This window comes from Chamaea fasciata, unplaced genomic scaffold (genome assembly GCF_029207755.1).
Source record: "Chamaea fasciata isolate MVZ Bird 193981 ecotype frontalis unplaced genomic scaffold, bChaFas1.0.hap1 SCAF_602, whole genome shotgun sequence".
Classification (NCBI taxonomy): Eukaryota; Metazoa; Chordata; class Aves; order Passeriformes; family Sylviidae; genus Chamaea; species Chamaea fasciata.
Genome location: NW_027094687.1, coordinates 31,601 through 59,493, shown reverse-complemented (window position 1 = coordinate 59,493; position 27,893 = coordinate 31,601). Strand labels below are relative to the sequence as shown.

Sequence of the window (27,893 nt, the reverse complement as noted above, 5' to 3'; positions counted from 1 at the left end):
AGAACCGGACAGGGACCGGAGCCCCGAACCAGCCCCGGAGCCTTCGCTGAGGCCTGAACCGACCCCGGAGCCGCGGCCCGGATCCTTCGCTGAAGTCCGAAGCGGCTCCCGGTGCCCCGGAGCGACCCCCGGAGCCTCATCCCAGCCCCGGAGCCCCGAACCAGCCCCGGTTCCCGGTTCCCGGTTCCCGGTTCCCGTTGCCCCAGCCCGGCTCGCTCACTGAGCCCCGAGGCGGCCGCTCATCCCCGTCCCGGCTCCCGCGGTTCCCTGTTCCCCTTCCCCCGTCCCGGTTCCCGTTCCCCCATCCCGTTCCCGGCTGTCCCGGTTATTCCCGGTTGTCCCGGTGATTCCCGGTTGTCTCGGTTGTTTCCCCATCCCGTTCTCGGTTATTCCCGGCTATTCCTCAAAATTCCCTGTTATTCCCGTCCATCTCCCCATCCCTTTCCCGGTTCTCCGCGGTAATTCCCGGCCATTCCCGCATCCCGTTATTCTCGGTTCTCCGCGGTAATTCCCGGTGTCCCGGCCCTGCCTGGTTCAATCCCCGGTTCTCCCCATTTCTCCCGGTCCAACCCCCGTTTCTCCCCGGTTTCCCCGGTCCAATCCCCGTTTATCCCCGGTGTGTCCCGGTCCAACCCGCGTTTCTCCCCAGTTCCCCCGGTCCAATCCCCGTTTCTCCCCGGTTCTCCCGGCCCAATCCCCGGTGTGTCCCGGTCCAATCCCGTTTCTCCCCGGTCCATCCCCGGTCCAGTCTCGTTTGTCCCCGGTTCCCCCGGTCCGATCCCGTTTCTCCCCGGTCCATCCCCGGTCCAATCCCGGTTTCTCCCCGGTTCCCCCGGTCCAATCCCGTTTCTCCCCGTTTCTCCCGGTCCAATCCCGGTCCATCCCCGGCCCACCCCCGGCCCGTCCCCGTTTCCCCCCGGTCCAGTCCCGTTTCTCCCCGGTTCCATCCCCGTTTGTCCCCGGTCCAATCCCGTTTCTCCCCGGTTCCCCCGGTCCAATCCCGGTCCATCCCCGGCCCACCCCCGGTCCAGTCCCGTTTCTCCCCGGTCCATCCCCGGTCCAATCCCGTTTCTCCCCGGTCCACCCCCGGCCCACCCCCGGCCCGTCCCCGTTTACCCCCCGGTCCAGTCCCGTTTGTCCCCGGTTCCATCCCCGTTTGTCCCCGGTCCAATCCCGTTTCTCCCCGGTCCATCCCCGGTCCAATCCCGGCCCGTCCCCGTTTACCCCCCGGTCCAGTCCCGTTTGTCCCCGGTTCCATCCCCGTTTCTCCCCGGTCCAATCCCGTTTGTCCCCGGTTCCATCCCCGTTTCTCCCCGGTCCATCCCCGGTCCAATCCCGGTCCATCCCCGGCCCCACCCCCGGCCCGTCCCCGTTTACCCCCCGGTCCAGTCCCGTTTGTCCCCGGTTCCATCCCCGTTTCTCCCCGGTCCAATCCCGTTTGTCCCCGGTTCCATCCCCGTTTCTCCCCGGTCCATCCCCGGTCCAATCCCGGTCCATCCCCGGCCCCACCCCCGGCCCGTCCCCGTTTACCCCCCGGTCCAGTCCCGTTTGTCCCCGGTTCCATCCCCGTTTCTCCCCGGTCCAATCCCGTTTCTCCCCGTTTCTCCCGGTCCAATCCCGGTCCATCCCCGGCCCCACCCCCGGCCCGTCCCCGTTTACCGCCCGGCCCGGTCCCGTTTGTCCCCGGTGCGCGGCGGGGCGATGCGCGGGCGCGGGCTGTGCGCGCTGTCCCTGGGCTCGCTGGGGCTGCTGCGGCTGCTCGGGGCGCCCTGGGGCTGGAGCGCGGCCGCGGCGCTGGGGCTGTGCCTGGGCGGGGGCGGATGGAGACTGCTGCGGCTGCTGGTGAAAACGGCGCCCAGGGACCTCTTGTGAGTGACCCCGGGGACCCCGGGGACTTCCTGGGGAATTGGGGACACCGGGGACACCGGGGACTTCCTGGGGAACTGGGGACAATGGGGACATCCTGGGGAACTGGGGACACCGGGGACACCGGGGACTTCCTGGGGAATTGGGGACATCAGGGACACCGGGGACTTCCTGGGGAACTGGGGACAATGGGGACAATGGGGACATTGGGGACAATGGGGACACCGGGGACAATGGGGACAATGGGGACATTGGGGACAATGGGGACACCGGGGACATCCTGGGGAATTGGGGACAATGGGGACACCGGGGACTTCCTGGGGAATTGGGGACACCGGGGACAATGGGGACATTGGGGACAATGGGGACACCAGGGACAATGGGGACACCGGGGACATCCTGGGGAATTGGGGACATCGGGGACACCGGGGACAATGGGGACAATGGGGACAATGGGGACACCGGGGACATCCTGGGGAATTGGGGACATCGGGGACATCCTGGGGAATTGGGGACAATGGGGACACCGGGGACATCCTGGGGAATTGGGGACACTGGGGACACCGGGGACTTCCTGGGGAATTGGGGACATCGGGGACAATGGGGACATTGGGGACAATGGGGACACCGGGGACATCCTGGGGAATTGGGGATACCGGGGACAATGGGGACACTGGGGACAATGGGGACACCGGGGACTTCCTGGGGAATTGGGGACATCGGGGACAATGGGGACACTGGGGACACCGGGGACTTCCTGGGGAATTGGGGACAATGGGGACATCGGGGACAATGGGGACAATGGGGACACCGGGGACTTCCTGGGGAATTGGGGACAATGGGGACATCGGGGACAATGGGGACAATGGGGACACCGGGGACTTCCTGGGGAATTGGGGACACCGGGGACTTCCTGGGGAATTGGGGACATCGGGGACAATGGGGACATCAGGGACAATGGGGACACCGGGGACATCCTGGGGAATTGGGGACATGGGGGACAATGGGGACACTGGGGACCCCCAAACCCCCAAACCTGACCCCAAACCCCTGACCCCAAAGCTGACCCCAAACCCCTGACCTTGACCCCAACCCTGACCCCAAAGCCCCCCAAGCCTGACCCTTAGCCCTGAACCTGAACCCCAAACCCCAAACCTGACCCTAAAACCCCCAATCCAGACCCCAAACCCCCCAAACCTGATCCCAAAACCCCCAAATGGACCCAAATCCTGACCCCAAAGCCCCAACCCTGACCCCAAACCCCTGACCCCAAACCCCTGACCCCAAACCCCTGACCTTGACCCCAAACCCCTGACCCCAAACCTGACCCCAAACCCCTGACCCTGACCCCAAACCCCTGACCCCAAAACCCCAAACCTGACCCCAAACCTGACCCCAAACCCCTGACCTTGACCCCAAACCCCTGACCCCAAAACCCCAAACGCTTGACCCCAAACCTGACCCCAAACCTGACCCCAAATCCCCCAAACCTGACCCCAAACCCCTGACCCTGACCCCAAACCTGACCCCAAACCCCTGACCCCAAACCTGACCCCAAACCCCTGACCCTGACCCCAAACCCCTGACCCCAAACCCCTGACCCCAAACCTGACCCCAAACCTGACCCCAAATCCCCCAAACCTGACCCCAAACCCCTGACCCCAAACCCCTGACCCCAAACCTGACCCCAAACCTGACCCTGCCAATTCCAGGGATTTTAGCTCCCCCCAAATCGGGGATTTCCCTTTTCCCCCCAAAAAATTCCCAAAGATTTGGGGTTTCCCTCACCAGGCATTGGGATCCCCCTTTTCCCGCCGAATTCCACGAATTTCGGGGCTCCTAAAATCCAGAATTTCCCTTCCCCCCCCCTCCCCTCCCCCCCCCAAATTTGGGATTTCCCCTCACCAGGAATCGGGATCCCCTTAAAAATCCTGCCCCCCCAAAAATTCCCCAAATCCCGGGGATTTCATCCCAAAAAAAAAAACCCCGGAAGGGTTTTTCTGCCTTTTATTCAAAAAAAAAAAAGGAGAAATCCCTGGAGGGGAAACAAAGATCCCGTTGTTTTGGGTTTTTTTGGGATCCCTCAAAGGCTCCTCTGTTCCCGCTGCCAAAAAAAAAAAAAATTTGGGCTTCAAAGTCCGGAAAAAAAAAAAAAAAAAAGGGAATTTGGGAATTTTTCCAAGTTTTTGGGGCTGGGAAAAAGAAAAAGAGAGAGAGAGAGAAAGGGAAAGGGAAATTTGCTCCAATTCCGGCCTGTTTGTAATTTTTATTTTTTTATTTTTGGGAGAATCCAGGTTAAAAATTTCAGGAAAAAAACCTCGGAGGGAAAAATTCCAGGGGGGGGGGAGGGGGGGGATGTGTGAGGTTTTCTTGGGAAAAAGGGTTTGGAGGGTTTAAAAAAGGGAGGAAACGGTGGGAAAATGTGGGAAAACACCACGAAAAACGTGGGGAAAAGGGAAATTCCCAAAAAAAAAGAAAAGAAAAAAGTGGAAAATGTGGGAAATCGCACCCAAAAAAAAGTGGGAATTGTGGGAAAAAACCCCAAATCATGGGAAAAAAAAGGGAAATCGCTCCCCAGAGTCGTGAAAAGTGTGGGAAACTGCGCAAAACAATAGTGGGAAATGTGGAAGAACATCCCCAAAAATCATGGAAAATGTAGGAAAAACCCCCCAAATCATGGATAAAAGGGGAAATCCTCCCGAAAATCATGGAAAAAGGGGAAATCCACCCCCCAAAAAATAGGGAAAAACCCCCCAAAATCCTGGGAAATGTGGAAATCCCCTCCAAAAAAATCAGGGAAAATGTGGGAACGCACGCCAAAAAAAATCATGGAAAATAGGAAAACCCCCCAAAATAATGGGGAAAAGGCAAACTTCCCCTCCAAAATGTGGGAAATCGGGAAAATTCCCCCCCGAAATCCTGGAAAAACGTGGAAAACTGCCCCAAAACCGTGGAAAACGTGGAAGACCTCCCCCCCAAAAAAGAGTTTTTCTTGGGGAAAAAAATGTCTCGGAGACCTTAAAAACTGGTGGGGAAAATCCCTGGAAAAACCCTGGAAAACGTGGGAACTCCCCTCCCAAAAAATCCTGGAAAATGCGGGAGAAAACCTGCCGAAATCCTGAAAAATGTGGAAAACAGCCCCAAAGAATCGTGGGAAACCTGGAGCCGCCCCAAAATGACTTTCGTTCCAGCCCGGTTTCGTTCCAATTAATTCCGTCATTTTCGTTCCAGCCCAGTTTTAATTTGAATTAATTAAATAATTTCAGTTCCAGCCCAGTTTTAATTGGAATTAACAAAATAATTTTCATTCCAGCCCGGTTTAATTCGAATTAATTGAATAACTTTAATTCCGGCCCGGTTTCATTTGAATTAATTCAATAATTTTCATTCCAGCCCAGTTTAATTTGAATTAATGGAATAATTTTTATTCCAGCCCAGTTAAATTTGATTTCATGGAATGATTTTAATTCTAGCCCAGTTTAATTTGAATTAATGGAATAATTTTTATTCCAGCCCGATTAAATTTGATTTCATGGGATTATTTTAATTCTAGCCCAGTTTAATTTGAATTAATGGAATAATTTTTATTCCAGCCCGATTAAATTTGATTTCATGGAATGATTTTAATTCTAGCCCGGTTTAATTTGAATTAATGGAATAATTTTCGTTCCAGCCCAGTTTAATACCAGCCCGGTTGAATTCCAATTAATGGATTTAATTAATAATTTTAATCCCGGTTCCTTTTGGTTCCCCTTTAAGTGAATTTGAGTCGGGTTTAATTTTAGTCCGGGGTCACCTTGGGCTGGGCTTGAGCTCCGGAGCTCAGTTTGAACTCACCCGGATGGAATTCCGCCTCCAGGTCCTGACCAAACCCGGTTCTGCCTCCGGTTAAGCCCAGTTTAATTCCCGATTTCGCCAGAATTCAGGGAAAATCCCCAAATTTCCATGGAAAGTCACCAGAAATCCCCCCAAACGTCACTGCAAACCCCCCCAAATTTCAGTAAAAAATTCCCAAATTTCACCCAAATTCCTGTTTCTTCCCTATTTCCCGACAGCCGGGAAATGTCCCGATATTTCACTGGAAACGTCCCAGAATTCCCATAAAATCTTTAAAATTCCCCCCAAAAATCCCCAAATTTCTGTGCAAACCACCCCCCCCCCCCAAATTTCAGTGTAAAATTCCCAAATTTCTGCATAAAATTCCTGGAATTTCACCAAAAGTGCCATAAAACCCCCCAAATTTCACTCTAAAACCCCCAAATTTCTGTGCAAACCTCCCAAAATTCCACAAAATTCCCCCCGAAAATCTCAGAAATTCCCATTAAACCCCCAAATTTCACGCCCAAGTTCCCGAATTTCCCAAATTTCAGTGCAAAACCCCCAAATTCCGGTGTAAAATTCCCGGAATTTTGCCGACATCGCCATAAAACCCCCAAAATTCGCTCCAAAATTCACCGAAATCAACCAAATTTCCCTTTTTTCCCCCATTTTTCCCAGCGGACTCTGGGTCCTGCTCCGTGTCCGGCACAACCTGCGGCAATTCTCGGGTTTAACCCCAATTTCCGCCCAAATTTCCCTCCAAACCCCAAATTTCCCTCCAAACTTCCCAGATTTCCCTCCAAACCCCCCAAATTTCCCTCCAAACCCCAAATTTCCCTCCAAACCCCCCAAATTTCCCTCCAAACCCCCCAAATTTCCCTCCAAACCCCCCAAATTTCCCTCCAAACTCCCCAAATTTCCCTCCAAACCCCAAATTTCCCTCCAAACTCCCCAAATTTCCCTCCAAACCCCAAATTTTCCGCCAAAAACCCCAAATTTCCCTCAAAACCCCCCAAATTTCCCTCCAAACCCCAAATTTCCCTCCAAACCCCAAATTTCCCTCCAAACTCCCCAAATTTCCCTCCAAACCCCCCAAATTTCCCTCCAAACTCCCCAAATTTCCCTCCAAACTCCCCAAATTTCCCTCCAAACCCCAAATTTCCCTCCAAACCCCCCAAATTTCCCTCCAAACCTCCCAAATTTCCCTCCAAACTCCCCAAATTTCCCTCCAAACCCCAAATTTCCCTCCAAACCCCAAATTTCCCTCCAAACCCCAAATTTCCCTCCAAACCCCCCAAATTTCCCTCCAACCCCCAAATTTCCCTCCAAACCCCAAATTTCCCTCCAAACTCCCCAAATTTCCCTCCAAACCCCAAATTTCCCTCCAAACTCCCCAAATTTCCCTCCAAACTCCCCAAATTTCCCTCCAAACCCCAAATTTCCCTCCAAACCCCAAATTTCCCTCCAAACTCCCCAAATTTCCCTCCAAACCCCAAATTTCCCTCCAACCCCCAAATTTCCCTCCAAACCCCAAATTTCCCTCCAAACTCCCCAAATTTCCCTCCAAACCCCAAATTTCCCTCCAAACTCCCCAAATTTCCCTCCAAACTCCCCAAATTTCCCTCCAAACCCCAAATTTCCCTCCAAACCCCAAATTTCCCTCCAAACTCCCCAAATTTCCCTCCAAACCCCAAATTTCCCTCCAAACCCCCCAAATTTCCCTCCAAACCCCAAATTTCCCTCCAAACCCCAAATTTCCCTCCAAACCCCCCAAATTTCCCTCCAAACCCCAAATTTTCCCTCCAAACTCCCCAAATTTCCCTCCAAACCCCAAATTTCCCTCCAAACTCCCCAAATTTCCCTCCAAACTCCCCAAATTTCCCTCCAAACCCCAAATTTCCCTCCAAACTCCCCAAATTTCCCTCCAAACCCCAAATTTCCCTCCAAACCCCCCAAATTTCCCTCCAAACCCCAAATTTCCCTCCAACCCCCCCAAATTTCCCTCCAAACCCCAAATTTCCCTCCAAACCCCCCAAATTTCCCTCCAAACCCCAAATTTCCCTCCAAACTCCCCAAATTTCCCTCCAAACCCCAAATTTCCCTCCAAACTCCCCAAATTTCCCTCCAAACCCCAAATTTCCCTCCAAACCCCCCCAAATTTCCCTCCAAACCCCAAATTTCCCTCCAACCCCCCCAAATTTCCCTCCAAACCCCAAATTTCCCTCCAAACCCCAAATTTCCCTCCAACCCCCCCAAATTTCCCTCCAAACCCCAAATTTCCCTCCAAACCCCAAATTTCCCTCCAAACCCCCCAAATTTCCCTCCAAACCCCAAATTTCCCTCCAAACCCCCCAAATTTCCCTCCAAACCCCAAATTTCCCTCCAAACTCCCCAAATTTCCCTCCAAACCCCAAATTTCCCTCCAACCCCCCCAAATTTCCCTCCAAACTCCCCAAATTTCCCTCCAAACCCCCCAAATTTCCCTCCAAACCCCCCAAATTTCCCTCCAAACCCCCCAAATTTCCCTCCAAACTCCCCAAATTTCCCTCCAAACCCCCCAAATTTCCCTCCAAACCCCCCAAATTTCCCTCCAAACTCCCCAAATTTCCCTCCAAACCCCAAATTTCCCTCCAAACTCCCCAAATTTCCCTCCAAACCCCCAAATTTCCCTCCAAACTCCCCAAATTTCCCTCCAAACCCCCAAATTTCCCTCCAAACTCCCCAAATTTCCCTCCAAACCCCAAATTTCCCTCCAAACCCCAAATTTCCCTCCAAACCCCCCAAATTTCCCTCCAAACTCCCCAAATTTCCCTCCAAACTCCCCAAATTTCCCTCCAAACCCCAAATTTCCCTCCAACCCCCCCAAATTTCCCTCCAAACCCCAAATTTCCCTCCAAACCCGCCAAATTTCCCTCCAAACCCCCCAAATTTCCCTCCAAACTCCCCGAAATTTTCCCCAGCATTTCCTTTTCTCCCAGCGGACTCTGGGTGCTGCTCCGTGTCCGGGGGGAGCTGTGGTGGCAGCGGCGCCGCGGCCGCTCGGTGCCCGCGCTGTTCTCGCTGACGGCGCGGCGCCGGCCGGACAAGGCGGCGCTGGTGGACGCGGCGTCGGGCGCCGTGTGGACCTTCCGGCACCTGGAGGAATTCTCCAACGCCGTGGCTCACCTGTGCCGGGAGCTGGGGCTCGTGCCCGGGGACGTCGTCGGCATTTTCATGGAGTCGCGGCCGGAGTTCGTGGGGCTCTGGCTGGGCCTGGCCAAGGCCGGCGTGGAGGCGGCGCTGCTCAACTCGCACCTGCGCGGGGACGGGCTGCTCCACGGCCTCACCTGTGCCGGGGCACGGGCTCTGGTGTTCGGGGCTGAGCTCAGCTCAGGTGAGTCCAGGTGAGCTCAGGTGCGGCTGCTCCACGGCCTCACCTGTGCCGGGGCCAGGGCTCTGGCGTTGGGGGCTGAGCTCAGCTCAGGTGAGATGAGGAAGGGCTCAGGTGACTTTAGGCGGGCTCAGGTGAGCTCAGGTGAGTTGCGGAGGGGCTCAGGTGAGCTCAGGTGGGCTCAGGGGACTTTAGGCGGGCACAGGTGAGCTCAGGTGAGTTGCGGAGGGGCTCAGGTGAGCTCAGGCGAGCAGGGGAAGGTGTGTTGGGGGCAGAGAAATATTTCAGGGAATTGTTTTGGTTTAAAAGGTTTGTTTCCCATTTTTAATGACTTTCCCCCGTTCCCGATGGGTTTCCCCCGTTCCCAATGGGTTTCCCCCGTTCCCAGTGGATTTCCCCCATTCCCAATGGATTTCCCCGTTCCCGATGACTTTCCCCCATTCCTGATGGATTTCCCCCGTTCCCGATGGATTTCCCCCGTTCCCGATGGATTTCCCCCATTCCCGATGACTTTCCCCCGTTCCCGATGACTTTCCCCCGTTCCCGATGACTTTCCCCCATTCCCGATGGGTTTCCCCCATTCCCGATGGATTTCCCCGTTCCCGATGGATTTCCCCCGTTCCCAATGAATTTTCTCCCATTCCCAATGGATTTTCCCCCGTTCCCAATGACTTTCCCCATTCCCGATGGGTTTCCCCCATTCCCGATGACTTTCCCCCATTCCCGATGGATTTCCCCCGTTCCCGATGACTTTCCCCCGTTCCCGATGGGTTTCCCCTGTTCCCGATGGATTTCCCCCGTTCCCGATGACTTTTCCCCATTCCCGATGACTTTCCCCCGTTCCCGATGACTTTCCCCCGTTCCCGATGGATTTTCCCCGTTCCCGATGGATTCTCCCCGTTCCCGATGACTTTCCCCCGTTCCCGATGGATTTCCCCCGTTCCCGATGGATTTCCCCCGTTCCCGATGGATTTCCCCCGTTCCCGATGACTTTCCCCCGTTCCCGATGGATTTCCCCCGTTCCCGATGGATTTCCCCCGTTCCCGATGGATTTCCCCCGTTCCCGATGACTTTCCCCCGTTCCCGATGGATTTCCCCCGTTCCCGATGACTTTCCCCCGTTCCCGATGGATTTCCCCCGTTCCCGATGGATTTCCCCCGTTCCCGATGGATTTCCCCGTTCCCGATGACTTTCCCCCATTCCCGATGGGTTTCCCCCGTTCCCGATGGATTTCCCTGTTCCCGATGACTTTCCCCCATTCCCGATGACTTTCCCCATTCCCGATGGGTTTCCCCCGTTCCCGATGGATTTTCCCCGTTCCCGATGACTTTCCCCCATTCCCGATGGATTTCCCCATTCCCGATGGATTTCCCCCGTTCCCGATGACTTTTCCCCATTCCCGATGGATTCTCCCCCTTCCCGATGACTTTCCCCATTCCCGATGGATTTCCCCGTTCCCGATGGGTTTCCCCCGTTCCCGATGACTTTCCCCTGTTCCCGATGGGTTTCCCCCGTTCCCAATGGATTTCCCCGTTCCCGATGGGTTTCCCCGTTCCCGATGACTTTCCCCGTTCCCAGTGGATTTCCCCGTTCCCGATGGATTCCCCCGTTCCCGATGGGTTTCCCCCATTCCCGATGGATTCCCCCGTTCCCGATGGATTTCCCCGTTCCCGATGACTTTTCCCCGTTCCCGATGACTTTCCCCCGTTCCCGATGACTTTCCCCCATTCCCGATGGATTTCCCCATTCCCGATGACTTTCCCCCGTTCCCGATGGATTTCCCTGTTCCCGATGACTTTCCCCATTCCCGATGGATTCTCCCCGTTCCCGATGACTTTCCCCATTCCCGATGGATTTCCCCCGTTCCCGATGACTTTCCCCTGTTCCCGATGGGTTTCCCCCGTTCCCCATGGATTTCCCCGTTCCCGATGGGTTTCCCCGTTCCCGATGACTTTCCCCCGTTCCCAGTGGATTTCCCCCATTCCCGATGACTTTCCCCGTTCCCGATGGATTTCCCCCATTCCCGATGGATTTCCCCCATTCCCGATGGATTCTCCCCGTTCCCGATGGATTTCCCCGTTCCCGATGACTTTCCCCCGTTCCCAGTGGATTTCCCCCATTCCCGATGGATTCTCCCCGTTCCCGATGGATTCTCCCCGTTCCCGATGGATTCCCCCGTTCCCGATGACTTTCCCCATTCCCGATGGGTTTCCCCCGTTCCCGATGGATTTCCCCCGTTCCCGATGACTTTCCCCCATTCCCGATGACTTTCCCCCATTCCCGATGACTTTCCCCCGTTCCCGATGACTTTCCCCCATTCCCGATGACTTTCCCCATTCCCAGTGGATTTCCCCCATTCCCGATGACTTTCCCCGTTCCCGATGGATTTTCCCCGTTCCCGATGACTTTTCCCCATTCCCGATGGATTCTCCCCGTTCCCGATGGATTTCCCCGTTCCCGATGACTCTCCCCGTGTCCGCAGCCGTGTGGGAGGTGAGCTCGGCCCTGGGCCCTCACCTGCAGAAGTTCTCGTGGGGCTCGGAGCCGTCGGCGCCCGGCCCGGCGGGTTCCCGGCGCCTGGAGCCCCTCCTGGAGCGAGCCCCCAAATCCCCGCCGGGACACGGCCCCGCCAGGGGCCTGGACGGTAAAAACCCGGGAAAAAAAACGGGGAAAAAACGGGGAAAACGGGGAAAAAATGGGGGGAAAATGGGGAAAACAATGGGGGAAAAATATGGGGGGGAAATGGGGGAAAAGAGGCCCCAAATCCCCCCCAGGACACGGCTCCGCCAGGGGCGTGGATGGTAAAAAGCCGGGGAAAAACGGGGGAAAATGGGGGGAAATGGGGGAAATTGGGGAGAAATGGGGGAAAATGGGGGAAAAAATGGGGGGAAATTGATGAAAATGGAGAAAAAAGGAGGGGAAAATGGGGAGAAATGGGGAAAATGGGGAGAAATGGGAAAAAGTGGGGAAAAATGGGGAGAAATGGGGAAAATGGGGAAAAAAATGGGAAAAAGTGGGGAAAAATGGGGAGAAATGGGGGGAAAATGGGGAGAAATGGGAAAATGGGGAGAAATGGGAAAACTGGGGAGAAATGGGGAAAAAAAGGGGAAAAAGGGAAAAATTGATGAAAATGGGGGAAAAATGGAGGGGAAATGGGAAAAATGGGAGAAAGGGGGAAAATGGGGAAAAAACGGGGGGAAATGGGGAAAACTATGGGGGGGAAAAATGGGGAGAAATGGGAAAATGGGGGGAAATGGGGAAAAATGGGGGGAAAAATGGGGGAAAATGGATGGGAAAAATGGGGAAAAAACAGGGAAAATGAGGAAAAAATGGGGGAAGCGGGGAAATGGGGCAAAACAAATTAAAAATGGGGGAAAACAGGAAAAAAGGGGAAAAACGAGGAGAAAAGCGCGGGAGAAATGGGGGGAAGTATGATCAAAAGAATAAAATGAGGGGCAAAGGGGGGACCTAGGGAAAAAGGGAAGAAAAAAAGGCAAAAAATGAGGAAAAAAACAGGAAAAAACGAGGAAAACACGAGGGGAACCGGGGAATATTGGGGAGAAATCCCAAATTCCGGGTTTTCCTGGATTTTTCCCTGAATTTTTCCCGTTTTTTTCCCCCCATTTTTCCTCATTCCAGACCGGCTGTTCTACATCTACACCTCGGGCACCACCGGCATGCCCAAGGCGGCCATCGTGGTGCACAGCAGGTGAGGGCGGGGCCGGGGGCGGGGCCTCGGGTGGGCGTGGCCAGGGAAATGGGCGTGGCCACGAGTAGGTGTGTCCCCCACCTGTCCAGGTGTGGCTTTGGGTGTGGTTTGAGTGTGTCCGGTGGGTGTGGCTGGGGATGGGCGTGTCCCTCCCCTGCCCGGATGTCTTGTGGGCGTGTCCAGGTGTGTTGTGGGCGTGTCCAGGTGTATTGTGGGCGTGTCCAGGTGTGCTGTGGGCGTGTCCCTCCCCTGCCCAGGTTTTGTGGGTGTGTCCAGGTGTGTTGTGGGCGTATCCAGGTGTGTTGTGGGCGTGTCCAGGTGTGTTGTGGGCGTATCCAGGTGTATTGTGGGCGTGTCCAGGTGTGCGATGGGCGTGTCCCTCCCCTGCCCAGGTTTTGTGGGTGTGTCCAGGTGTGTTGTGGGCGTGTCCCTCCCCTGCCCAGGTGTGTTGTGGGCGTGTCCAGGTGTGCTCTGGGCGTGTCTCTCCCCTGCCCAGGTGTGTTGTGGGCGTGTCCAGGTGTGCTCTGGGCGTGTCTCTCCCCTGCCCAGGTGTGTTGTGGGCGTGTCCAGGTATGTTGAGGGCGTGTCCAGGTGTGCTGTGGGCGTGTCCCTCCCCTGCCCAGGTGTGTTGTGGGCGTGTCCAGCTGTGCTGTGGGCGTGTCCCGCCCATTCCAGGTGTGCTGTGGGCGTGTCCAGCTGTGCTGTGGGCGTGTCCCTGGGCGTGTCCCCGCCCAGCCAGGTGTGTGTGTCTCAGGTATTACCGAATCGCCGCCTTTGGTTATTTCGCCTTCCGGATGCGCCCCGATGACGTCATCTACACCTGCCTGCCCCTCTACCACTCCGCAGGTGCGGCTGCTTCCGCCTCCTCCTCCTCCTCCTCCTCCAAATTTATCCTGAATTTATCTCAAATTTATCCCGAATTTATCCTGAATTTATCTCAAATTTATCCCGAATTTATCCCAAATTTATCCCGAATTTATCCCAAATTTATCCCAAATTTATCTCAAATTTATCCCGAATTTATCCCAAATTTATCTTGAATTTATCCCAAATGTATCCTGAATTAATTCCAAATTTATCCCGAATTTATCCCGAATTTACCCCAAATTTATCCCAAATTTATCCCAAATTTCCAGGGAACATCCCGGGGGTGGGGCAGCCCCTGATCCCTCCCAAATATCCCAAAAATCCCAAATATCTCCCAAATTTACCCCAAATTTTCTCCCGATTTTTTCCCCAGGGAACATCCTGGGCGTGGGGCAGTGCCTGATCCGCCCCAAATCAATCCCAAAAATCCCAGAAATCCCAAATTTTCTCCCGATTTTTTCCCCAGGGAACATCATGGGCGTGGGGCAGTGCCTGATCCGGCCCAAATCAATCCCAAAAATCCCAGAAATCCCAAATTTTCTCCCGATTTTTTCCCAGGGAACATCCTGGGCGTGGGGCAGTGCCTGATCCGCCCCAAATCAATCCCAAAAATCCCAGAAATCCCAAATTTTCTCCCGATTTTTTCCCCAGGGAACATCATGGGCGTGGGGCAGTGCCTGATCCGCCCCAAATCAATCCCAAAAATCCCAGAAATCCCAAATTTTCTCCCGATTTTTTCCCAGGGAACATCCTGGGCGTGGGGCAGTGCCTGATCCGCCCCAAATCAATCCCAAAAATCCCAGAAATCCCAAATTTTCTCCCGATTTTTTCCCCAGGGAACATCATGGGCGTGGGGCAGTGCCTGATCCGCCCCAAATCAATCCCAAAAATCCCAGAAATCCCAAATTTTCTCCCGATTTTTTCCCCAGGGAACATCATGGGCGTGGGGCAGTGCCTGATCCGCCCCAAATCAATCCCAAAAATCCCAGAAATCCCAAATTTTCTCCCGATTTTTTCCCCAGGGAACATCATGGGCATGGGGCAGTGCCTGATCCGGCCCAAATCAATCCCAAAAATCCCAGAAATCCCAAATTTTCTCCCGATTTTTTCCCCAGGGAACATCATGGGCGTGGGGCAGTGCCTGATCCGCCCCAAATCAATCCCAAAAATCCCAGAAATCCCAAATTTTCTCCCGATTTTTTCCCAGGGAACATCCTGGGCGTGGGGCAGTGCCTGATCCGCCCCAAATCAATCCCAAAAATCCCAGAAATCCCAAATTTTCTCCCGATTTTTTCCCAGGGAACATCCTGGGCGTGGGGCAGTGCCTGATCCGCCCCAAATCAATCCCAAAAATCCCAGAAATCCCAAATTTTCTCCCGATTTTTTCCCAGGGAACATCCTGGGCGTGGGGCAGTGCCTGATCCGCCCCAAATCAATCCCAAAAATCCCAGAAATCCCAAATTTTCTCCCGATTTTTTCCCCAGGGAACATCATGGGCGTGGGGCAGTGCCTCCTGCGCGGCCTCACCGTCGTCATCCGCAGGAAATTCTCGGCTTCCAGGTTTTGGGAGGATTGTGTCAAATACCGCTGCACGGTGAGCCCCAAACTCCTGGGATTTTTCCCTCTTTTCCACCATTTTTCCCTCTTTTCCACCATTTTTCCCGTTTTTTTTTTTTTCCCAATTTTTCCCCCGGTTTTTCCTCCTCCCCCCATTTTCTCCCGATTTTTTTCCCCCTTTCCCGCCCCAGATCCAAATTGCTTTTTCTCCCCCGTTTTCCCCTTCTCACCCATCCCAAATCCCATTAGGATTTTCCCCGCTCCTTTGGACTATCCCATTTTTTCCCCCAAAAATCCCCGTCTATTAATTTTTTTTTTTTGCCCCAAATCCCTTTTTTTAACATTTTTTCGGCCCCAAATCCCATTTTTTTTCGTGGTTTTTTCCCCCCCCAAAAAATCCCATTCCTTTGGGATTTTTTTACCCCAAATCCCATTTTTTTCACCCCCAGAATCCCAGTTTTCCCCCCAAACCCCATTTTTGGGTTTTTTTCCCCCCTAAACCCCATTTTTGGTCATTTTTCCCCCCAAACCCCATTTTTTGGTTATTTTTCCTCCCCTAAACCCCATTTTTTCCGGGTTTTTCCCCCCAAACCCCATTTTTTTGGTCATTTTTCCCCCCAAACCCCATTTTTTGGTTATTTTTTCCCCCCACATCCCATTTTTTTGGTCATTTTTTCCCCCCAAACCCCATTTTTTCCCCCCAAACCCCATTTTTTGGTCATTTTCCTCCCCTAAACCCCATTTTTTCCGGGTTTTTCCCCCCAAACCCCATTTTCTGGTTATTTTCCCCCCCCAAACCCTGTTTTTTGGGGGTTTTTTTCCCCCTAAACCCCATTTTTTGGTCATTTTTCCCCCCAAACCCCATTTTTTGGTCATTTTCCTCCCCTAAACCCCATTTTTTCCAGGTTTTTTCCCCCCAAACCCCATTTTTTTGGTCATTTTTCTCCCCCCAAACCCCATTTTTCCCGGGTTTTTCCCCCCAAACTCCTTTTTTTGGTCATTTTTCTCCCCCCAAACCCCATTTTTTGGTCATTTTTCCCCCAAACCCCATTTTTTGGTCATTTTTCCCCCCAAACCCCATTTTTTGGTCATTTTTTCCCCCCAAACCCCATTTTTTGGTCATTTTTCCCCCAAACCCCATTTTTTGGTTATTTTTCCCCCCCAAACCCCATTTTTTTGGTTCTTTTTTCCCCCCAAACCCCATTTTTTGGTCATTTTTTCCCCTAAACCCCATTTTTTCCGGTTTTTTTCCCCCAAACCCCATTTTTTGGTTATTTTTTCCCCCCAAACCCCATTTTTTGGGGTTTTTTTTTCCCCCCAAACTCCATTTTTTCCGGGTTTTTTCCCCCCAAACCCCATTTTTTGGTCATTTTTTCCCCCCAAACCCCATTTTTTGGTCATTTTTTCCCCCCAAACCCCATTTTTTGGTCATTTTCCTCCCCCAAACCCCATTTTTTCCGGGTTTTCCCCCCCCAAATCTCGCGTTTCGGGTGTTTGATTTGGAATTTTCCCCCAGGTGGTGCAGTACATCGGGGAGCTGTGCCGGTACCTGCTGGCCCAGCCCGTGTCCGGCGCCGAGCGGCGGCACCGCGTCCGTCTGGCCCTGGGCAACGGGCTCCGGGCCCAGCTCTGGCCCCAGTTCCAGCAGAGGTTCCACCTGAGCCGCATCGGGGAGTTCTACGGGGCCACCGAGTGCAACTGCAGCGTGGCCAACATCGACGGCAAGGTGGGGGAAAGAGCCGGAATGCTCAGGGAAAAGTTGGGGGAAAGAGTGGGGAAAAATCCGGGAAAAAATGGGGAAAATCCGGGAAAAAATGGGGAAAATGGGGGGAAAAAATGGGGAAAATGGGGGGAAAAAAATGGGGAAAATCCGGGAAAAAATGGGGAAAATGGGGGGAAAAAATGGGGAAAATCCGGGAAAAAATGGGGGAAAATCCGGGGAAAAAATGGGGAAAATGGGGGGAAAAAATGGGGAAAATCCGGGAAAAAATGGGGAAAATCCGGGAAAAAATGGGGAAAAATACGGGAAAAAATGGGGAAAATCCAGGAAAAAAATCGAGGGGAAAATGGGGGAAATTGGGGAAAAAAATGGGAAAAATTGGGAAAAAAATGGGAAGAATTGGGAGTTCTGTGGACCACCGAGTGCAACTGCAGCGTGGCCAACATCGACGGCAAGGTGGGGGAAAGACCCGGAATGCTCAGGGAAAAGTTGGGGGAAAGAGTGGGAAAAAATCCGGGAAAAAATGGGGAAAATCCGGGAAAAAATGGGGGAAATGGGGGGAAAAAATGGGGAAAATGGGGGGGAAAAAATGGGGAAAATCCGGGAAAAAATGGGGAAAATGGGGGGGAAAAAAATGGGGAAAATCTGGGGAAAAATGGGGAAAATGGGGGGAAAAAAATGGGGAAAATCCGGGAAAAAATGGGGAAAATCCGGGAAAAAATGGGGGAAATGGGGGGGAAAAAATGGGGAAAATCCAGGAAAAAAATCGAGGGGAAAATGGGGGAAATTGGGGAAAAAAATGGGAAAAATTGGGAAAAAAATGGGAAGAATTGGGAGTTCTGTGGACCACCGAGTGCAACTGCAGCGTGGCCAACATCGACGGCAAGGTGGGGGAAAGACCCGGAATGCTCAGGGAAAAGTTGGGGGAAAGAGTGGGGAAAAATCCGGGAAAAAATGGGGAAAATCCGGGAAAAAATGGGGAAAATGGGGGGAAAAAATGGGGAAAATCCGGGAAAAAATGGGGAAAATGGGGGGAAAAAATGGGGAAAATGGGGGGAAAAAAATGGGGAAAATCCAGGAAAAAATGGGGAAAATCCGGGAAAAAATGGGGAAAATCCAAGAAAAAATGGGGAAAAAATCCGGGAAAAAATGGGGGAAATCCAGGAAAAAATCGAGAGGAAAATGGGGGGAAAAATGGGAAAAAAACTGGGAGAAATTGGGAAAATGGTTGGGAAAAAATCCGGGAAAAAGTGGGGAAAATCCAGGAAAAAATCAAGGGGGAAATAGGGGGAAATTGGGAAAAAAAATGGGAAAAATTGGGAAAAAAATGGGAAGAATTGGGAGTTCTGTGGACCACCGAGGGCAGCTGCAGCGTGGGCAACATCGACGGCAAGGTGGGGGAAAATGGGGAATATTCAGGGAAAAATTGGGGGAAAATCTGGGAAAAATCGGGGAAAAAATATGGGAAAATTGGGAAAAAAATGGGGAAAAATTGGGAAAAGATACGGGAAAAATTGGGGGAAAAATGGGGGAATGATCGAGGAAAAACAGGGAAAATATGAGAAAATATTGGGGAAAAAAGGGAAGGAATGAGGGAAAAATCAGGGAAAAAGGGAAAAAACGGGGAAAGAATCAGGAAAGAATTGGGGAAAAAAAAAGAGGGGAAAAATTGGGAAAAAAATGGGAAAAATTGGGAAAAATGGGGGGAAAAAAAGAGAATTTTGCAGAGCCACCGAGTGCAAGTGCAGCGTGGGCAACATCGACGGAAAGGTGGGAAAAAATCTGGGAAAAAAAAATCTGGGAAAAAAAATCTGGGAAAAAATCGGGGAACAAATGGGGAAACAATTGAGGAAAAATTGAGGAAAAAAAATCGGGGATAAATGGGAAAGGCTCGAGGAAAAAACGGGAACAAAATGAGGGGAAAAATCGGGGGGAAATTTTGGGGAAAAGAACCGAGAAAAAATTGGGGGAAAAAAAAAAAAATTTGGGAAAAGATTGGGGGGAAAGTATTGGGAAAAAATTATTGGGGAAATCGTGGGGGAAAAAGAAATCGGGGGAAAATGGGGAAAAAATTGGGTTTTAATGGGGGAAGAGTTGGGAAAAGACTGGGGGAAAAATGGGGGAAATTGGGGAAAAAACCAGGGAAAAATTGGGAAAAAATGGGGAAAAAAAGCAGAAAAAATGGGGAAAAATCAGGAAAAAAAAAAGGGAAAATTTTTTTCCTGTTTGTTTTTGGTTTTTTTTAATTTCCTTTGGGGTATTTTTAGGAGTTTCCCCGTTTTTTGTTTAAACTCCCCCGTTTTCCCTTGGAATTTCGGGTGATTTTCCCGTTTTTCAGGCAATCTTCCCATTCTTCGCCCGTTTTTCGGGTGATTTTCCCATTTTTCACCCATTTTTCCAGCGATTTTCCCCATTTTTCGCCCGTTTTTCGGGTGATTTTCCCATTTTTCGCCCGTTTTTGGGTGATTTTCCCATTTTTTCACCCATTTTTCAGGTGATTTTCTCATTTTTCGCCCGTTTTCAGGTGATTTTCCCATTTTTCACCCGTTTTTGGCTGATTTTCCCCATTTTTTGCCTTTTTTTGGTGATTTTCCCCATTTTCCGCCCGTTTTTCAGGCGATTTTCCCATTTTTCGCCCGTTTTTCAGGTGCTTTTCCCATTTTTCGCCCGTTTTTGGGTGATTTTCCCATTTTTCGCCCTTTTTCAAGCAATCTTCCCATTTTTTGCCCATTTTTCAGGCGATTTTCCCCATTTTTCGCCCATTTTTCAGGTGATTTTCCCATTTTTCGCCCGTTTTTGGGTGATTTTCCCCATTTTTCACCCATTTTTCAGGTGATTTTCTCATTTTTCGCCCATTTTTGGGTGATTTTCCCCATTTTTCACCCATTTTTCGCCCATTTTTGGGTGATTTTCCCCATTTTCCGCCCGTTTTCCCCCTTTTTTTCCCCCCCACCTTCCCCGTTTTTCCACCGATTTTGACGGGGTTTTTTTTTTTTCCCTTTTTCCCGGGATTTCTCCCTGTTTTTCCGCCGTCCAGGTGGGCGCCTGCGGGTTCAACAGCCGCCTCCTGCCCAACGTTTACCCCGTGCGCCTGGTGAAGGTTCACCCCGAGACGCTGGAGCTGCTCCGGGACTCGCGCGGCCTCGGCGTCCCCTGCGCCCCAGGTCTGCCACACAACGCCAAATTTCCCGGGTTTAGCCCGAAAATTCCCGGGTTTACACCAAAAATTTCCCATTTTTAAACCAAAAATTCCCATTTTTAAACCAAAATTTCCCATTTTTAAACCAAAATTTCCCATTTTTAAACCAAAATTTCCCATTTTTAGCCCCAAAATTCCCGTTCTTAGCCCACAGAATTCTCATCTTTAGCCCAGAAGTCGCCCCTTTTTAGCCCGAAAATTCCCAGTTTTTATCCCCAAAATTCCCGGTTTTAGCCAAAAAAAAAATTCCCCATTTTTAGCTCAAAAATTCCCCTTTTAGCCCAAAAACTCCCAATTTTTATCCCCAAAATTCCTGGGTTTAGCCCAAAAATTCCCATATTTTATCCCAGAAATTCCCAGTTCCATCCCAAAATTTCCCAGTTTTAGCCCCAAAATTCCCAGTTCCATCCCAAAAAATCCCATTTTTAGCCAAAATTTCCCAGTTTTAGCCCAAAAATTCCCGTTCTTAGCCCACAGAATTCTCATCTTTAGCCCAGAAGTCGCCCCTTTTTAGCCCGAAAATTCCCAGTTTTAGCCCAAAAATTCCCAGTTTTTAATCCCAAAATTCCCGGTTTTAGCCAAAAAAAAAAATCCCCATTTTTAGCTCAAAAATTCCCCTTTTAGCCCAAAAATTCCCATTTTTTATCTCCAAAATTCCTGGGTTTAGCCCAAAAATTCCCGTATTTTATCCCAGAAATTCCCAGTTCCATCCCAAAATTTCCCAGTTTTAGCCCCAAAATTCCCAGTTCCATCCCAAAAAATCCCATTTTTAGCCAAAATTTCCCAGTTTTAGCCCAAAATTTCCCATTCTTAGCCCACAGAATTCTCATCTTTAGCCCAGAAGTCGCCCCTTTTTAGCCCGAAAATTCCCAGTTTTAGCCCAAAAATTCCCAGTTTTTAATCCCAAAATTCCCGGTTTTAGCCAAAAAAAAAAATTCCCCATTTTTAGCTCAAAAATTCCCCTTTTAGCCCAAAAACTCCCAATTTTTATCCCCAAAATTCCTGGGTTTAGCCCAAAAATTCCCATATTTTATCCCAGAAATTCCCAGTTCCATCCCAAAATTTCCCAGTTTTAGCCCCAAAATTCCCAGTTCCATCCCAAAAAATCCCATTTTTAGCCCAAAATTTCCCAGTTTTAGCCCAAAAATTCCTGGTTTTGTCCCAGAAATTCCCCGTTTTAGCCCAAAAATTCCCATTTTTGGCACAAAAATTCTCCTTTTTAGCCCCCAGAATTTTCCTTTTTACCCCAAAAATTCCCCGTTTTACCCCAAAAATCCCTGGTTTTATCCCCCAAAATCCCCATTTTATCCCAAAATTCCCACCCTTCGGGAAGGTTTGGGGTCCCAAACGGGATTTTCCACCCGGGTTTTTGCCTCTAGAATCCCACTTCCCGTGGATTTCCCATGGATTTTTTGGGATACAATTCCCACCTTTCCCACGGATTTTGGGCTGAAATTCCCGTGGATTTCCCATGGATTTTTTTGGCATATAATTCCCACATTTCCCACGGATTTTGGGATCTAATTCCCGTGTTTTCCATGGATTTCCCATGGATCTTTTGGGATACAATTCCCACCTTTCCCACGGCTTTTGGGCTGCAATTCCCGTGGATTTCCCATGATCTTTTGGGATACAATTCCCACCTTTCCCACGGATTTCGGGCTGCAATTCCCGTGGATTTCCCATGGATCTTTTGGGATACAATTCCCACCTTTCCCACGGCTTTTGGGCTGCAATTCCCGTGGATTTCCCATGGATCTTTTGGGATACAATTCCCACCTTTCCCACGGCTTTTGGGCTGCAATTCCCGTGGATTTCCCATGGATCTTTTGGGATACAATTCCCACCTTTCCCACGGATTTTGGGCTGCAATTCCCGTGGATTTCCCATGGATCTTTTGGGATACAATTCCCACCTTTCCCACGGATTTTGGGCTGCAATTCCCATGAGTTTCCCATGGATCTTTTGGGATACAATTCCCACCTTTCCCACGGATTTCGGGCTGCAATTCCCGTGGATTTCCCATGGATCTTTTGGGATACAATTCCCACCTTTCCCACGGATTTCGGGCTGTAATTCCCATGAGTTTCCCATGGATTTTTTTGAGATATAATCCACACATTTCCCACGGATTTTTTAGGATACAATTCCCCCCGTGTTTCCCATTGATTTCCCATGGAATTTTTTTTCGGGATACAATTCCCACCTTTCCCACGGATTTCCCCGGGATTTTCCACCATTCCAGGAGAGCCGGGGTTACTCGTGGGCCGCATCGACCAGCGGGATCCGCTGCGCCGCTTCGACGGCTACGTCAGCGCCGGCGCCACGCGCAGCAAGATCGCCCGCGACGTGCTGGCGCCCGGGGACCAGGTGTACCTGTCAGGTGAGTCATTCCCAAAATTCCCACTATTCCAACCCCAAATCCCAAGATTTCCCCTGGCCGGCGTTTCGGGGGCAGATTTCTGGATTTTTTTTTTTCCCAATTCCCAGCTGGGATTTTTCAGGAATTTTTTTTTGGATTTTTTTTTTTCCCTATTCCGAGCGGAAATTTTTGGGATTTTTCCCCATTTCCAAGCGGGATTTTTTGGGGATTTTTTCAGGATTTTTCCCAATTCCCAGCTGGGATTTTTCAGGAATTTTTTTTTTGATTTTTTTTTTTTCCCTATTCCGAGCGGAAATTTTGGGGATTTTTCCCCATTTCCAAGCGGGATTTTTTGGGGATTTTTTCAGGATTTTTCCCAATTCCCAGCTGGGATTTTTCAGGAATTTTTTTTTGGATTTTTTTTTTTCCCTATTCTGAGCGGAAATTTTGGGGATTTTTCCCCATTTCCAAGCGGGATTTTTTGGGGATTTTTTCAGGATTTTTCCTAATTCCCAGCTGGGATTTTTCAGGAATTTTTTTTTGGATTTTTTTTTTCCCTATTCCGAGCGGAAATTTTTGGGATTTTCCCCCATTCCCAGGCGGGATTTTTTGGGGATTTTTTCAGGATTTTTCCCAATTCCCAGCTGGGATTTTTCAGGAATTTTTTTTCGATTTTTTTTTTCCCTATTCCGAGCGGAAATTTGGGGGATTTTTCCCCATTTCCAAGCGGGATTTTTTGGGGATTTTTTCAGGATTTTTCCCAATTCCCAGCTGGGATTTTTCAGGAATTTTTTTTTGGATTTTTTTTTTTCCCTATTCTGAGCGGAAATTTTGGGGATTTTTCCCCATTTCCAAGCGGGATTTTTTGGGGATTTTTTCAGGATTTTTCCCAATTCCCAGCTGGGATTTTTCCTGGATTTTTTTTTGGGATTTTCCCGTTTTTAGGGGACGTCCTGGTGATGGATGATTTGGGATATCCGGATTCATTTCTGGGCTGTTTCCCCATTCCCAGCTGAGATTTTTTCCTGGATTTTTTTTTTTTTGGGATTTTCCCGTTTTCAGGGGACGTCCTGGTGATGGATGATTTGGGATATCTGTATTTCCGGGACCGGGGCGGGGACACGTTCCGCTGGCGAGGGGAAAACGTCTCCAGCACCGAGGTCGAGGGCGCCCTGAGCCGCCTCCTGGGCCAGGCCGACGTCGTCGTCTACGGCGTCGAGATCCCCGGTAAATCCCGGAAAACGTCCCCCAAAAATCCGGGATAACGGGGCGGGAACGGGGGGGAAAAAATTCCCGTTGGTTCCAGGAAAAATTTGGGGTGGGGAAAAGGAAATTTGGGGGTTTAGGGCATTGGGATTCCCGGTAAATCCCGAAAAAAAATTTGGGATAACAGGGCGGGAATGAGGAGGAAAATCCTCTGGGAATGAGGGGTAAAAATTCCAGTTTGTTCCAGGAAAAACTGGGAGAGATTTGGGGGTTGAAATCCCCGGTAAATCCCAAAAAATATCCCACCAAAAAATCCGGGATAACGGGGCGGGAACGGGGGGGGGGGGGAAATTCCGGTTGGTTCCAGGTAAAACTGGGAGAGATTTGGGGATTTACAGCGTCGGGATTGCCAGGAATTCCCGAAAAAAATCTGGGAGAATGAGGAATGGGCTTGGATTTGGGAAACCCTCAAATTCCCAGTTTTAACCCCAGAATTCCCATTTTTTTACCCAAAACTCCCCTTTTTTTCCCCAAAATCCCCATTTTTTGCCCTGATCCAGAAGTGGAGGGGGGAAGGCGGAAACGGGGCTGGACCGGGAAATGGGATTGGATTCAAAATTCCCATTTTTTCACCCCCAAATTCCCATTTTTTCACCCCAAAACTTCCATTCTTCCCCCAAATCCCCGGTTTTTTCCCCGTTTCAGGAGTGGAGGGGGGGAGGCAGACATGGGGCTGGACTGGGAATGGGACTGGATCTAAGAACCCCCCAAATTCCCATTTTTCCCCCGAATCTCCCATTTCCCCCAAATCCCATTTTTCCCCCAAATTCCCATTTTTCCCCCAATCTCCCATTTCCCCCCAATCTCCCTTTTTCCCCCAATCTCCCATTTCCCCCCCAATCTCCCTTTTTCCCCCAATCTCCCATTTCCCCCCCAAATTCCCCTTTTCCCCCCGATCTCCCATTCCCCCCAATCCCCCATTCCCCCCCAATCCCCCATTCCCCCCAATCCCCCATTTTCCCCCCAATCTCCCATTTCCCCCAATCTCCCATTTCCCCCCAATCTCCCATTCCCCCCCAATCCCCCATTTCCCCCCAATCCCCCATTTCCCCCCAATCTCCCATTCCCCCCCAATCTCCCATTCCCCCAATCTCCCATTTTTCCCCCAATCTCCCATTTCCCCCCAATCCCCCATTTCCCCCCGATCTCCCATTTTCCCCCCCGATCTCCCATTCCCCCCAATCCCCCATTCCCCCCAATCTCCCATTCCCCCCCAATCTCCCATTCCCCCCAATCTCCCATTCCCCCCCAATCTCCCATTTCCCCCCCAAATTCCCATTTTCCCCCCAATCTCCCATTCCCCCCAATCCCCCATTCCCCCCAATCCCCCATTCCCCCCCAATCTCCCATTCCCCCCAATCTCCCATTCCCCCCAATCTCCCATTTCCCCCCAATCTCCCATTCCCCCCCAATCTCCCATTCCCCCCAATCTCCCCATTCCCCCCCAATCTCCCATTTCCCCCCCAAATTCCCATTTTCCCCCCAATCTCCCATTCCCCCCCAATCTCCCATTTCCCCCCAATCTCCCATTTCCCCCACATTCCCATTCCCCCCGATCTCCCATTTTTCCCCAATCTCCCATTCCCCCCAATCTCCCATTTCCCCCCAATCTCCATTTCCCCCCAATCTCCCATTTCCCCCCAATCTCCCATTTCCCCCCCAATCTCCCATTTCCCCCCTAATTCCATTTTTCCCCCGAATTCCCATTTTTCCCCCCAATTCCCATTTTCCCCCCCAAATCCCCATCTTCCCCCCCGATGTCCCCCTGCCCCCTCCCCGGGCTGCTGACGGCAGTGGCGGTTTCGGGCCCCGGCAGGCGCCGAGGGCCGGGCGGGCATGGCGGCCATCGCCGACCCGCAGGCGCGGCTGGACGTGGCCGGCCTGTACCAGGCGCTCAGCGCGGCGCTGCCGCCCTTCGCCCGCCCCGTGCTCATCCGCCTGCGGCCCCGCCTCGACACCACCGGTATGGGCGGGGCCTGGCCGAGGGGCGGGGCTTACAGGGGTGGGGATGAATGGGATGGGTTTATGGGTGGGGTTTAATGGGGGGCGTGGCTAGAAGGACTTGGAGGGGTGGGGGCTGAGAGTGGTGGGGCGGAATGGGGTGAAGTTATGGGGCGGGGCTGAAAGGTGTGAGCGGATGGGTGGGGCCTAAAGGGGCGGGGCTTGAAGGGACGGAGCCGCAAAGGATGGGGCTGAATGGGGATTAAAGGGGCGGGGCCTAATGGGGCAGGGTTTAATGGGGTGTGGCTTAATGGAGGGGCCTGAAGGGGCGGGGCTGAACGGGGCGGAAAGGGGTGGGGTCTGAGGGGAGGGGATGAAAGGAGTGGGGGATTAAAGGGGCGGGGCCTAAAGGGGTGGGGCCCAAAGGGGCAGGGATTAAATGTGTGGTGTGGGGATAAATGGCGATTAAAGGGGTGGGGCCTAAAGGGGCAGGGCTTAAATGTGTGGTGTGGGGATAAATGGTGATTAAAGGGGTGGGGCCTAAAGGGGTGGGTCTGAGCAGGGATTAAAGGGGCGGGGCTTAAAGAGTGGAGCCTAAAGGGGCGGAGCTGAGGGGGACTTGGGTGGGGCTGAACGGGGTGGGGTTTAAATGGGTGTGGCTTAAAGGGGCGTGGCTGAATGAGGTTTAGCGGGTTTGCTTTGGGGGCGGGGCCTAACAGGGTGTGGGGTTGAGGGGAGGGGCTAAGGGGGTGGGGCCTAATAGGAGTGGGGCTGAATGGAGCTTACAGAGGTGGGGATTAAAGGGGTGTGGCCTAAAGGGGTGCGGTCTAATGAAGGCGTGGCCTGAGTGGGTGTGGCCTAAAGGGGCGTGGCCATCTATTCCCGCCTTCCAGACTGATTCCTGACGGGAATTTCCCCCCCCCCCTCCTCCCAGGGACGTTCAAGCTGCAGAAGACGCGGCTGCGGGCCGAGGGCTGGGACCCCCGGCGGGTGCCCGACCCCCTGTTCGTGCTGGAGCCGCAGCGGGGGCGCTACGTGCCCCTGGACGGGGACACGTACGACAGGATCTGCGCCGGGAAATCCCGCTTCTGAGCCCCGAAAACCGCCCTGGGATCCCGAAAATCCCAAATTCCCCTGGACGGGGACACGTCCGACAGGATCTGTGCCGGGAAATCCCGGTTCTGAGCCCCCAAAACCGCCCTGGCATCCCGAAAATCCCAAATTGCCCTGGACGGGGACACGTGCGACAGGATCTGCGCTGGGAAATCCCGGTTCTGAGCCCCCAAAACCGCCCTGGGATCCCGAAAATCCCAAATTCCCCTGGACGGGGACACGTGCGACAGGATCTGCGCTGGGAAATCCCGCTTCTGAGCCCCCAAAACCGCCCTGGGATCCCGAAAATCCCAAATTCCCCTGGACGGGGACACGTACGACAGGATCTGCGCCGGGAAATCCCGGTTCTGGGCACAGAAATCCTGATGGGATCCCAGAAATCCCCCTGGGGATCCCGAAAAGCGATCCCCGAAAATCTCACTGGGATTCAAAACAAGCACCGTGGGATCCCAAAAAGCCGGTGGGAAAACCTCACTCGGGATCCCAAGAACTCGAAAATCCCGCTGGGAACCTCCCCGGATGTCCTGGAAAACAGCAGAATTCCCAGAGAAAACAATGGGATTTCCTGGCAAACAGCCAGAATTCCCGGGGTTTTCAGGGAAAATTCGGGATTTGACTGTCAACCCACGACATTCCCGAGGATCCAGGAGGAACCCGGTCGGATTTCCCAGGAATTTCCAGGAAAATCAGGACTTTTCCCTGAGGGAGAACCGCTGGAGAACTCACCGCCGCTAATTAACTGTGACAGCGCTAATCAGCCGCTAATTAGTGCCTAATCAACCCCCCTGGGGGCTCCTTTGTACGGACACTTTTATCGACGTGCGGGGACCGGAACGAACCCGTTCGGCGCCGTTTTTAACCCGATTCGCTCCGTTCGCTTGTGCCTGACCGCGAGGCCATTAAACACCAGCGACTGTGCCGCGTGTTGTGCTGCTGGGGCTCGGGGAGGAGGGGGAACAGCGAGGGAGGGTTTGTGTGAGGCTCTGCGGCAGCCGAGCTCCTCCGGGCAGCGCCGCTACGCGAGGCCGAGGCTTCGCTAGGCCGCGCTAGGCCGCGGGTTGCTGAGCGACGCGGCGCTCTCTGACGCACTTCCGGTCGAGCCGC

At 52.2% G+C, this 27,893-nt stretch overlaps 1 protein-coding gene across 1 annotated transcript; it reads left to right on the top strand.

The window, feature by feature from the left end:
* Positions 1 to 466: 466 nt before the first annotated feature.
* Positions 467 to 27,707, top strand: SLC27A1 (solute carrier family 27 member 1). Its single transcript, XM_066209034.1, has 12 exons — positions 467 to 1,868; positions 8,664 to 9,058; positions 11,538 to 11,699; positions 12,695 to 12,764; positions 13,519 to 13,610; positions 15,116 to 15,225; positions 16,705 to 16,914; positions 19,946 to 20,072; positions 22,353 to 22,490; positions 23,532 to 23,696; positions 25,552 to 25,698; positions 26,611 to 27,707. The coding sequence occupies exons 1-12, from the start codon at positions 1,702 to 1,704 to the stop codon at positions 26,766 to 26,768; spliced, it is 1,941 nt and encodes a 646-aa protein (XP_066065131.1). The 5' UTR covers positions 467 to 1,701; the 3' UTR covers positions 26,769 to 27,707.
* Positions 27,708 to 27,893: the final 186 nt, after the last annotated feature.

Coding starts and splice junctions, on each gene's coding strand:
- SLC27A1 (XM_066209034.1), top strand. CDS start 1,702: ATGCGCGGGCGCGGGCTGTGCGCGCTGTCCCTGGGCTCGCTGGGGCTG. Junction 20,073..22,352: donor CGGCGTCCCCTGCGCCCCAG/GTCTGCCACACA, acceptor CCACCATTCCAG/GAGAGCCGGGGTTACTCGTG. Junction 25,699..26,610: donor GCCCCGCCTCGACACCACCG/GTATGGGCGGGG, acceptor CCCTCCTCCCAG/GGACGTTCAAGCTGCAGAAG.